The following is an 11,520-nucleotide window of genomic DNA, read 5'->3' on the forward strand; positions in this document are numbered from 1 at the left end:
TTCTCACAGTCCGTGGCAAGTGGGTAACAAGATCCATAGCAATGCTATCCCACTTCCATTCTGGTATCTCCAATTGTTGCAACATCCCACCAGCTCTTTGATGCTCTGCTTTGGCCTTTTGACAGGTCAAGCATGATGATACAAATCGCGCAACGTCTTGTTTCATGCTCGACCACCAGAAAGATTCCCTCAGATCCTGATACATTTTAGTCATGTCAGGATGCATGCTAAAACGACTTTTGTGCCCTTCTTCGAGAATCATACTTTTCACTTCTGTGTCTTCAGGTATGCAAACTCTGCCCCTGAATCTCAATACTCCATCACCACTTATTACGAAATCCTTGGCTTTCTCGGTGCCAAGCAATTCCACCGTTTTCTGCAACTTGGGATCCGACAATTGTCTTTCCTTTATCAAACCAAGGAAATCATTAGACACCACTAGGTGGCTACATCTAATGACACCCTCTCCCAACACCACCTGTAACCGCAAATCCCTGAACTGTTCCACCAAGTCTAACTCCTTGACCATCATGTAAGATGCATGAACTGTTTTCCTGCTCAAGGCGTCTGCTACAACATTTGCCTTCCCTGGATGGTACAATAACTCGAAATCAAAGTCTTTTAAGAACTCCATCCACCGCCTCTGCCTCATATTTAATTCTTTCTGATCAAACAAGTATTTCAAGCTTTTATGGTCACTAAAAACCTGGAACTGTGCACCATATAAATAATGCCTTCAGATTTTTAGAGCAAACACTACTGCTGCAAGCTCCAAGTCGTGCGTGGGATAGTTCCTCTCATGATTCTTCAACTGCCTCGAAGCATATGCAACCACTCTCCTATCTTGCATCAGGACACATACCAAACCCTGGTGGGAGGCATCATAATAAACCTCAAAGGGTTTGTCGGTATCAGGGATTACTAGCACGAGGGCACTAGTCAGCTTCTGCTTTAGCTCTTGAAAGCTCTCTTCATAACAGTCGGTCCAAGCAAAAGGCTGATCCTTGCGAGTCAATTGAGTCAAGGGTGCTACAATCTTGGAGAACCCCTCAATAAATCTCCTGTAGTAGCCTGCCAACCCCACAAAGCTCTGAATCTCAGTTGCTGACTTAGGTCGCTCCCATTTCAACACAGCTTCCACTTTGGATGGATCCACAGATATGCCCTGAGCTGAAATCATGTGTCCTAAGAATTGGACTGTGGTCATCCAAAACTCGCACTTCAATAGTTTCGCATACAGTTGCTTTTCTCGCAGGATGCTCAAAACTGTCCTTAGGTGCTCTGTGTGCTCTTCATGAGTGCGGGAGTAGATTAAGATGCCATCGATGAAAACCACAACAAATTTGTCTAGAAACGGTCTGAAGATTCTGTTCATATAGTCCATGAATGAGGCAGGGGCGTTAGTCACACCAAAAGGCATCACTAGATACTCGTAATGCCCATATCTGGACCTGAAAGCGGTCTTTTGCACATCATCAGACTTGACTCGAATCTGATGGTATCCTGATCTCATATCTATCTTAGAAAACACCACAGTTCTGTGCAACTAATCCATTAAGTCGTCTATCCTTGGCAATGGATATTTGTTCTTAATGGTTAACTTGTTTAGTTGCCTGTAGTCTATGGAGAGTCTGGAACTACCGTCTTTCTTCTTGACCAACAACACTAGCGCTCCCCAAGGTGACACACTTGGTCTGATGAATTGTTTCTCTAGAAGTTCTTCGATCTGTTTCTTCAATTCCACCAATTCAGCAGGAGCCATTCTGTAAGGTGCTATTGATACTGGTCCTGCTCCCGGAACCATATCAATGGAGAACTCTATCTCCCTAGAAGGGGGTAATCCAGACACATCCTCTGGAAACACATTAGAGAAGTCTTTTACTACAGGTATCTCAAAAGTTTCGTCTCCCTTCTCAATAGACAGATGAGTCAGAATCAAGAAACAATGAGACCCTTCCTTGATCGCCTTATCCACCTGCTGTGAGGACACCAACTGATCCTCATCTCCCAAGCTAGGGAATGACACCACTTTCTCATTACAATCAATGAGAATACGATTGGCAGATAGCCAATCCATTCCCAAGATTACATCCAACCCTTCCAGGGGTAAACAGATAAGGTTTACCCTGTACTTGCATCCTTCCACCTCGATCAAACACCTAGCACACACTATCGAGGTTCTGATCATCCCAGAAGCAGGCATGGACACCACCAGATCATACTGTAGTTCCCTCACCATAAGACTCAACTCTACCACTACCGATTCTGACACAAAGGAGTGTGTCGCTCCAGAATCATATACGACATGCAAATTCCTACTAGCAATCACACAAGACCCGATGATGAGGTTACCTACTCCAGTCGCTTCTGCACCCGTCATAGCGTACACTCTACCAACTGCCTGAGGTCTTGCACTTCCCTTGGTTTGTTGTGGCTGAGACTATGTCGGAGGCCTCAGCGCTACACCCCTACCATTGGGGCAGTCTTTGAAGAAGTGGCCCTCCTGGCCGCACTTGTGACATGTCTATCTGCCCCCAAGCTGAGGGCAAGAACTCCTCATGTGGGGCCCTCCACAATGATGACACTATGGCCTGTGAGACTGATGCTGATGAGACTGGGGTGAGAATCTCCTGGACCCCTGAGGCTGAGGTCTAGAGTATGGTTTCCTCCTATCATTTTGTCTGCTCGTGGACCCAAATGGTCCTCCCACCTTCTGTTGAGGCCGCTGCTGAGCCTCAACTTCAGCCTTTAACTTCTCCATGACTCTGGCTTTCTCTACCAAAGCAGGGAACTCCGTGATAGAAAGTGGGGCCACCATAAGTTTAAGATCGCCCCTCAGGGTATGAAATCTTCCTAAGTGTGTGAACTTCTCCGCATATTCCGAGACCGACATGCTTCCTTGCATCAGCTACAAGAACTCAACCTCTTTTGCATATCTCACACTATCGGGGAAATATTCAGCATAAAACTTCTTCTTGAATAGATCCCAAGTAACCGTTTCCCTGCTGTCTTCCAACATCATCTTCATGCTGGACCACTAGTGCACGACCTCCCCAGCAAGAAGATACTCTGTGTAGGCCAGTCTGTTCTCCGCAGGGCATCTCTTCGCATCATAGATCCGTTCCATATCCCGCATCCACTGATCTGCTCCATCCGGGCTAGTCTTGCCATCAAAACGGGATGGGTGATGCTGTAGAAAATCTTCCAAACTCCACTCTTGCACTCGGGGTGGTGGAGCTTGGGAAGAACCGGCTACTGAACGATTTTCTCCTATCTGGCGTAAGGCTTCTAAATGCCTCTGTTGAGTTGTCTCTACTGCTAGCCTAGTAGACTCCATCTGTTGCAAGGCTAGGTTGTGTTGATTCACCATGGTAGCACTCTGTTGCTGCATGGCTACAATCATCGCTTCGATTGCTCCCACCAGATGAGGATTATCTGGGTTTGGAACAGGAGGAGGAGGGGGTCTAGGTGCCATGGCTCTGACCACATAAAGAGAGAATCCTCAGTCTGACTAGCAGATATTACAACCATACTAAGGGCATTATGGAGAACACGCAACAGAAACTAAGCAGGCTCACACCCACAGATTCTAAAGGAACTTGACTCTAATACCAAAATGTAACATCCCATTTAATAGCCTTTTACTACTAAAAAAAATATCATATCATCATAACCCAAAGCAGATAGTAAGAGAGGAGGTTTAACTATGAGTATAATACCAATACAGTCATCCAAAGGAATTTAACTATACCTAACTAGTTATATTACAACTAATACTAGTAAAAAGGGTTTTACAAAACGCCAAAATTCAACAGAACAAAAGGTAGCAACTACTACTATATGACTGCAACCACAGATCAACTCCTATCACGGAGAGGAGTATCTTCGCCTGCACTGGTGTCTGCTCACACCAAAAGGCGATCATAGCAAAAGAAAAGGAAAAATACAGAGGAAACAAACATATGCAAGAAAGGGTAAGCTAACTTAATTGAGAGAAATCATGCATTTTGATAATAAGCATAAATCAGAACTCATCACATCCATCATAACTAATTAGGCTCTCATGATACAGTATAATACCCACAACTCTAGACTCAATATCCGGATGATGTAAGGGACATTGGAGCTCTTGGTGGCTTGCACCTGTAACGGTTCCCAAACTTTGCAGAGTATGGACACATGGGGTTATCACCCGACCGCTCACAGGGTAAGTCCCCTTTGCGTCTAAGACTTGATCAAGTCTAGAGACTAGGACCTCCTGCTACTCCTCACGACATAATCCATTATGCTCTATCTGAGCGTGAATGATTATTGGAGTTTCAGGATACCAACCAATTTAGGAGTCCTCATGTTCTTACATACAATAACTTACCCTCTAGAATTTCCCTTGAATTCTAGTGCTACCACACCTTCCGAAAATTTGTTTTCATTCAATTCTACTATAGATTCTACTAATCACAGGAATTCAAGCATAGTACATCAGACATCACAATATTTTATTCATGGTAACTTTCAATAATCTAAAACAGAGGAAAAACCAAAATTTTGCAGAAGGACTCGCTCTCAAGCTAGAGGATTTCGCTTGGGCGGGAGGGTCATCCTCGCTTAGGCGGGTCACTCTCGCCTGAACGAGACTCAAACAATGGGCAACTCTAAAACTGGGCGAGTTCTCGCTCAGGCTAGACTGTTTCGCCTAGACGAGAGCGTCTCTCTCGCTCAGACGAGACCTCGCGTAGTTCTAGGGGGTAAATTCCTAACGTTTTCACTCAGGCGAGAGCTACTCGCCTAGGCGAAAATACCAGGGTCCCAATCTGTTTCAACATGCAGCAGCACCAAATTCTTGCACAAATCACTCATACATTCAATCATACCGATCAAACATTCATTCAGCCCTAAATCATGAACTTTCAAACCATTATAAAGTCTTCTATGCAAAAATTTGAGAAAATTGGCTAGCTTCCCTTACCTTATGAAATCCCCAAGAAGCAAAGCGTTTTCAACCAAGGAATCCCTCAATCACACAACCTAGGAAGCTGGAAAGTATAAATTTAGAGTGAGAATAGGACTTCATTTAGGACTTTAAAGAAGGAGATGATCCATCGTTCGAATTTGCGGAGAAAAGAGAAAGACTTGAAGTGAACTTACAAGAATGGAAGGGGAGAACAACTTGAGTGAGAAATTCAGTTCCAGATTCAGTGTTGCTGGCTGCAACAAGAAGAGAGGGTGGATCAGAATGAGAATTTACAGTAAATTGGTTGGAGAGGGTTGGAAAATTCTGAAGGTAGATGCAGAGAGTGAGCATTTAGGAGAGCATAGCTTCTGTGTGTAGTCAGTGGACTGAAGAGAAAAGGAAATAAAAGGGATTTATATCTAACGTAGATAATATGATAACTAATTATTTTAGTCTCCAGTTGATTTTGATGTAGTGTATATTTTTGTACTGTGTATCATCATGACGAATGAAAAATTACTTAATACGTATGTTATCATGTTAATTATTTTAATTCTTTACTCGTTCTTTGAATTATATTGTTTATCTTTCATTGTTTTACATAAGCATGACCTTTAAAATCTTTTAATTCTAATACTTTTATTTTATGATATTTAGATCTAAATTTTATTTGTGTTTATTTACTTCTTTGGAATCATTTTATCTAATTTAATCATCTACTTTTACACCATTTACAATTCTTCAAGTTATTTTCGTACATTTCATTTCCATTCGGTACTTACATTTACTTAAATTTACATACATGATTTATTATTGATATTATTATTATTATTATTATTATTATTATTATTTTATTCCAATTAATCGTTATCATTTTGTATAATTACTATGGTTTTTCTATTAAAACTTATTTTCTCTAATTTCTAAAGTTTTTATTATCATAATAAAAAAATGAACAGAAAATGGTCAAATTTGAAATTATGATAGTAATGAATATAAGCTTTAACCTTATAATAATGAATTAAGCAGTGGGGTTGATTCTATTTTATTAAATCAATTTATCAAATCTCATAGAAAGACTATTATAGAAGTTAAAGGTTACACAATATTATTAGTATTATCTAAAAACGAAAATTACAGTCATTCGTTTTTGGTTAAAATATTGAAAATAAATTGACAAGCTCAAAACAATTGATATTTCTGGTGGGATTGTATTATTTATTTTAAGCACATATTTGATTAATATTACATATATGGTATTGTTTTTGAAAAAGATTGTGTAGTGGTAGAATAATTCCAAACATGACTTCATGTTCAAAATAATATTGAGCAAAATAATAATAATGTGATTAGTGCATAAGAAATGTGAATTGCTACTAATACCAATACCAAGGTCAATCTTTAGGAGTAAGTCATGTATTAACCAATATAGATTCAATTACGACAACTAAGATTAAACATATTCGGTTAATTATTAGAAGTAAGGATTCAAATCAAAGGAATCAAAACAATAAATTATCATAATTTTAAACCCTTTAGTTCAAACTATCAGTAATAGTTTTAGACTACTCTCAATGTCAAATTATTCAAATTGAGAATGTTTTGACAATTTCTCGAAGATGAAAATACAAATTTGGATTCTCATGTGAAAAATAATATCAATGGGAAAAAAAATAGGAATTACAATTATTATTTATTTTAAAGAGGATAAGATGTCTATAGAGGAATAATACAAAATAAATGAGAAAAATAATATTTCCAAAGAAATAGTAATAACTTATTAAAGTTTGACATAAATTGTGTTGTCAAGAAGGTTTTGAATTAACATAGAGTGTAGTTAGGTCATTTCAATCAATATTTCATCATATCTTGTTTCCTTGACTTTATTCTAGGAACTAAGTTACTGAAAGGTTGTAAAACCCCAAATTTACTAAAATTTCTAAACAATTAGGAGAATCTACAGTTAAACATGTGATGATGTGATCCTAAAAAGTGATTAAAAATGTATTATTTTGTTTTAGCTTAACCCAAGTTGTTTGGATAGAAGAATATGCTTGTTAATCTATTATATGCTTTATTTGAATATAAGGTTAGGGAACAGAAATTGTTGTCTAATCCTTTCCCACCACACTCTCTGTATATGGGGAACTTAAATTCTCATTTTGATAATATTGAAAGGTTTCTTTAGAGAATTCTTATATTAGGTTTGTCATTATACTCGTGCATAATTTATTATCTAAAATTGAAGGTGAGATAATTATGTTGTATAAGTTTTTACTTTATCATGTATAATTATACTGCTATTTAAATATTTTAATTTAAAATTTTATTTTAATTATGTCACGATAATTTTTTCTATATTTTAAAAACAAAAAAAATCCCCGTCACACCTGGGTATAATACTAGTGTTACATACAAGAAAATTGTATGTTTTTGTTTCTCTTTGTTGGGTGACATGAGCAGATCTTAAAATGTTTTTGTTAGGTGCAATTTTGTGAAAAAAAGAAGAAGAAGACATTTTAAAAGAATATAAAATACAGTTGAATTTGGAACGAGACACAGAGTAGAACAAAATGTTATATCTCATATATTTACAGTGAAAACATGATCTTCGGTTCCGAGCCAACAAAATGCAAATGAGAAGCACAGAAGTCAAGAATTTTTTCCTGCAAAATAAGAGTTGCAAACATCATGTTCACTTCCTTCAGCAAGTAATGAAATCACGCATTGAATGAGAGTAGTGCAAGTATCTTCCGATGACAAGTTCAGAACTCTAGCCTTATGCACATAATTAACTACTTTGTCTCAAACTAATTGCTTTAAGAGGACATCATCTGCTACGTCAAGCACTTCTCATTCTCCATCTTAAACTGTTTCAGCACGATGAATTCATCTTAAAGAAACCAAACTTTCAGATGTCATTCTCACAGCCTTAGCTCACATGTCCAGAGGAATAAAAATCTTTGGGATGATATCAGAATTGGCCAAGAAGGAAAAATAAAAATTGGAACCAGATGTGCGATCAGTTTAGGACAGTTGATAATAATTAGTTTTACATAAGGCATGAGTTCATAGATGGGAAACCTCTACTCGCTGTCTATAAGTTGGTAATCTATATTTCACACTTCGCACATCATGAGAAAACAAAGTAGAGGCACTTCTCATGATTATGGTTTCGACCTTCTCTCGGTTGGGAATCCAAGTATGAATCTAAGTCCCATATTGAATAAAAATAAAAAAGTTAAGTACTATATAAGGATGAAGACCCATATATCTATTGTCTTAAGGTTTTTTATTAGAGGTGATGTCAATCCCTTATGTGTAGGTTTGACTCATGTCTCGCTGGTGAAGATTTTTCCAGTAATCCTCCCTCAAGAGACCCATCAACAGGACGACTTTCAGACTCGTCTAAGCTGATGGTCGGTCACCACACGAATCTTTGGATTTGATATCATTGATGGGTCTTTCAAGTAAAGATTACTAGGAAGAGTCAGCACCAATGAGATATGAGTCCAACCCATACATCACCACACGAATCTTTGGATTTGATATCATTGATGGGTCTTTCAAGTAAAGATCACTGGAAAGAGTCAGCACCAATGAAATATGAGTCCAACCCATACATAAGGGGATTGGCATCACCTCTAACACTAATCCTTAAGGCAATTTTGATGACAAAAGTTTCCTAACATTGCCATATAAAATCACACAACGTGAATTTAAGAGCCGTTCACCAGTTTTGTTAGATTCTCATTACCGGCAAACTGCCTGTGTTTTGATTGACCAATTACTTAAAATTTGTCCCATCCACTGACATGTTTGAAATTTTTTTGGGGGAGGTAGCTAAGCTAATGTTCTTTTGGGGCATCTTCAACCTAGAATTGAATCACAGCCAGGAAGCTTTGCCTGTACCTTTTGGCTGCTATCTCCTTCATTCAAGGTCAAAGACCTCCTTTCTAACACACAAAGAATTCATATTTTACAGGATGGGCTTAATTGCTTGAAGACACTAAGTTAGAATTCAAAGGAATTTCTGATATTCCTAAACCAAATAATGCGTTAACCATGTCATGTTTGGAGGGATAGCCCAGGAATTTGAGCATTCAGAGTCAAACCACAAATTCGTTTATGAAATTGAAATCAGCAACTCAATCTAGCTAGCAAAAGGTGGAGGAATGCACAAAATCCTATGAAAACACGAGGAAGAAATTTTACTATGAAATGAAGATAAGCATAACAAAAATAAATAAATAAATGCAACAAACTTGATTAGATATGAAGGTGAAAAATGAGAGAAAACAATTCATACAAGAGAAATATTAGGTAAAAGTGGAGAGATTATGTTTACTTTCCAAAACAAAACAATACCTTTATGAGAGCGGAACAACTGGTTATGGAATGCTTGCATACTTCTACAAGCTGAAGAAGTAATCAAAGACAAGTTCTTTTTCGAGTCAAAGAAGTCAATTCCCTTGATTGATAAATGCCTTTTCCTAAATTCAAACAATTTTCCACTGGCTTCTCTTTGCAAGTCAGAGATACAAGGTAAATTTCTCATCCAGCTAACCCCTGCAATATTAAAATAAGTTGTATCTAATCTGCATGAGTTTAAGAATGAAGACTCTGCATGTGTTTAAGAATGAAGGCTTGGAAGTCCAAAATTCTCACAGCACATGAACTTTGTATCCACTGTTTGAGAAAGACAGTTCCTGATGACCCCAAAATGCATACAAAAACTGACCTAACTTGTATAAGTGACACTTTAAGATAGCAATCAATGGCTTCACTTAGTGACAGAGATTTACCATTATAAGGAGCTACACAGACAAAGTGAGCAGGGAGGCCAACTCCAACACCAGCAAAAGTGATGCCTACATTGAATCCAATGCCACAGCCAGCTCCAACATAGCCTATCACTTCAGGGCCAAACCCAGGACCCCATCCAACACCACAACCAACGCCCACACCCATTCCCCAAAACGCTCCATGAGTTGGATGAACAGGGTTCCATCTTTCGTACCTTCTAAACAATCCTTTTATAATCATTAGGACCTGAGAACATTGATAAATAAGAAATATCTCAGAAAACAAAAAGTTTGTTGAAGCGCTAAACCTGCATTCATCTCGCAAATCATAATGAAAATGTATCATGACATGAGTCAGCATAAATGGATGGAGGAAAGAATCATTAGATATTTGACACAGCCAGTTATCTATAGTGACCTAACAAAATGTCATTAAACTGTATTACAATCATCAGCAGTGTGTTTCTAAACTACCCAACAGACTAGAACTTGCCTTTTCGACTTAAGAGCCTGAAACATATATCTGTTGTGCAGTAACAACAGCCTCTTAAAACCATTTTGTGCCACCACCAAAATTCTTAGTATAGAACACATATTGATTAGGTTGACAAATAGTAAGAGAGAACCAGTAATTAGGGAATGTATAAGACAGTACAGTGGATAACGGCAATTATAGAAAAGAGCTTTACAAGGCCACCTCGAAGTTTGCAATGGACGCTAGAAGCATCATAATTCTTCTACATATTTAAAGAAGGATCATAAACTCATAATTCATAATTAATTCTTGGATGGTAATCCACAGTGGTTTCCAATCTCAATGCCAAGTATAAACACCCTCATCACATCCAATAAGCCAAACTTCATCTTTCTTGGATATCTATCCGTGTATATCTACTATCCCACCCTCATTACCATAACCAAAACTAACAAGAGATGACAGGTTTCATGGTTGCTCATACATACATAAATACGTATAAAGAAATCTCAAAAATTAAACAAAAAAAAAAAATCAGTGAAGCCTACAATATGAGATTTGGTATTCTTCCATTCAGCCACCATTCCTATAAAAGCAAAGAATCGAAACAGATTGCTGAACGCTCAGCAGGGTAAAGAGTAAGCAAACAGTGTGATTCACAAACTACGAGAATGCGCCGAACACGATTTTCCAAGTGTTTAACGGCGAAACCAAAGGAAGAGGGGAACGGAACCTGAAAGTTGGGAGAAGAACCATAGAAGATTCTGGATAATAGGGCGAATCCAAATTTGACAGTTGGCGAAGAGAAAGAAACAAAGAGAACAAGCACTAACAGGATAAGAAAGTAGCAAAAAGCACTTAGTGATTACACTACATTACATTACCTAAATTCTGGTTTGAATCAGTGAAGTGAAGACAATAACACAGTTATGGTGTTTTCTTATCTTATTGGAACAAACTTATAAGATATAAATATAAATACTGTTTGCCCAAATAAATAAGTAAAATATATATATATATATATATATATATATATATATATATATATATGTAGTTTATGTTTAATAAATATAATAATTTAAAAATGTTTCCTCGAAAGTTTTTTCATAAAAACAGATTGTGTAGAACTGGAAACAGGATAAGAAAAATTTCAACAAAGGTAATTACAGTTCAGTTTGAGAAAGAAGTTTGAGCATGAACTTCATTCTTTGCTAGTGAGAGAGAATATGCATGCTGAAAAAGTCATTTAAAAACAAAATAATGTTTAATATCTAGAAAATTTTTCTCAT

General features: G+C 37.5%; 1 protein-coding gene across 3 annotated transcripts; it reads right to left on the reverse strand.

The window, feature by feature from the left end:
• Window positions 1-7,438: 7,438 nt before the first annotated feature.
• On the reverse strand, window positions 7,439-11,196 carry LOC114176887 (cadmium-induced protein AS8). 3 transcript variants are annotated; one of them, XM_028062074.1, is made up of 5 exons: window positions 10,965-11,102; window positions 10,780-10,846; window positions 9,757-10,003; window positions 9,320-9,520; window positions 7,439-7,617 (listed from the first exon to the last, which is right to left on the reverse strand). In XM_028062074.1, exons 1-5 carry the CDS (start codon window positions 10,985-10,987, stop codon window positions 7,604-7,606), a joined length of 552 nt encoding a protein of 183 aa, XP_027917875.1. In that variant the 5' UTR covers window positions 10,988-11,102; the 3' UTR covers window positions 7,439-7,603. The 3 variants fall into 3 exon arrangements, with proteins under 3 accessions (XP_027917875.1, XP_027917877.1, XP_027917876.1); XM_028062076.1 differs by lacking the exons at window positions 10,780-10,846; window positions 10,965-11,102 and adding an exon at window positions 11,116-11,196 and having other exon boundaries at window positions 7,441-7,617; XM_028062075.1 differs by lacking the exon at window positions 10,780-10,846 and having other exon boundaries at window positions 7,443-7,617; window positions 10,965-11,121.
• Window positions 11,197-11,520: the final 324 nt, after the last annotated feature.

This window comes from Vigna unguiculata, chromosome 3, assembly GCF_004118075.2.
Source record: "Vigna unguiculata cultivar IT97K-499-35 chromosome 3, ASM411807v1, whole genome shotgun sequence".
Taxonomy (NCBI): domain Eukaryota; kingdom Viridiplantae; phylum Streptophyta; class Magnoliopsida; order Fabales; family Fabaceae; genus Vigna; species Vigna unguiculata.

Bases quoted from the DNA above. Each gene is read 5' to 3' on its own strand.
- LOC114176887 (XM_028062074.1), bottom strand. From the start codon at position 10,987: ATGGTTCTTCTCCCAACTTTCAG. The intron at 10,847-10,964 runs GTTCCGTTCCCC...CTGAGCGTTCAG, and splicing joins GTTCTTCTCCCAACTTTCAG to CAATCTGTTTCGATTCTTTG. The intron at 10,004-10,779 runs GTAGGCTTCACT...CAATGTTCTCAG, and splicing joins AGAATACCAAATCTCATATT to GTCCTAATGATTATAAAAGG.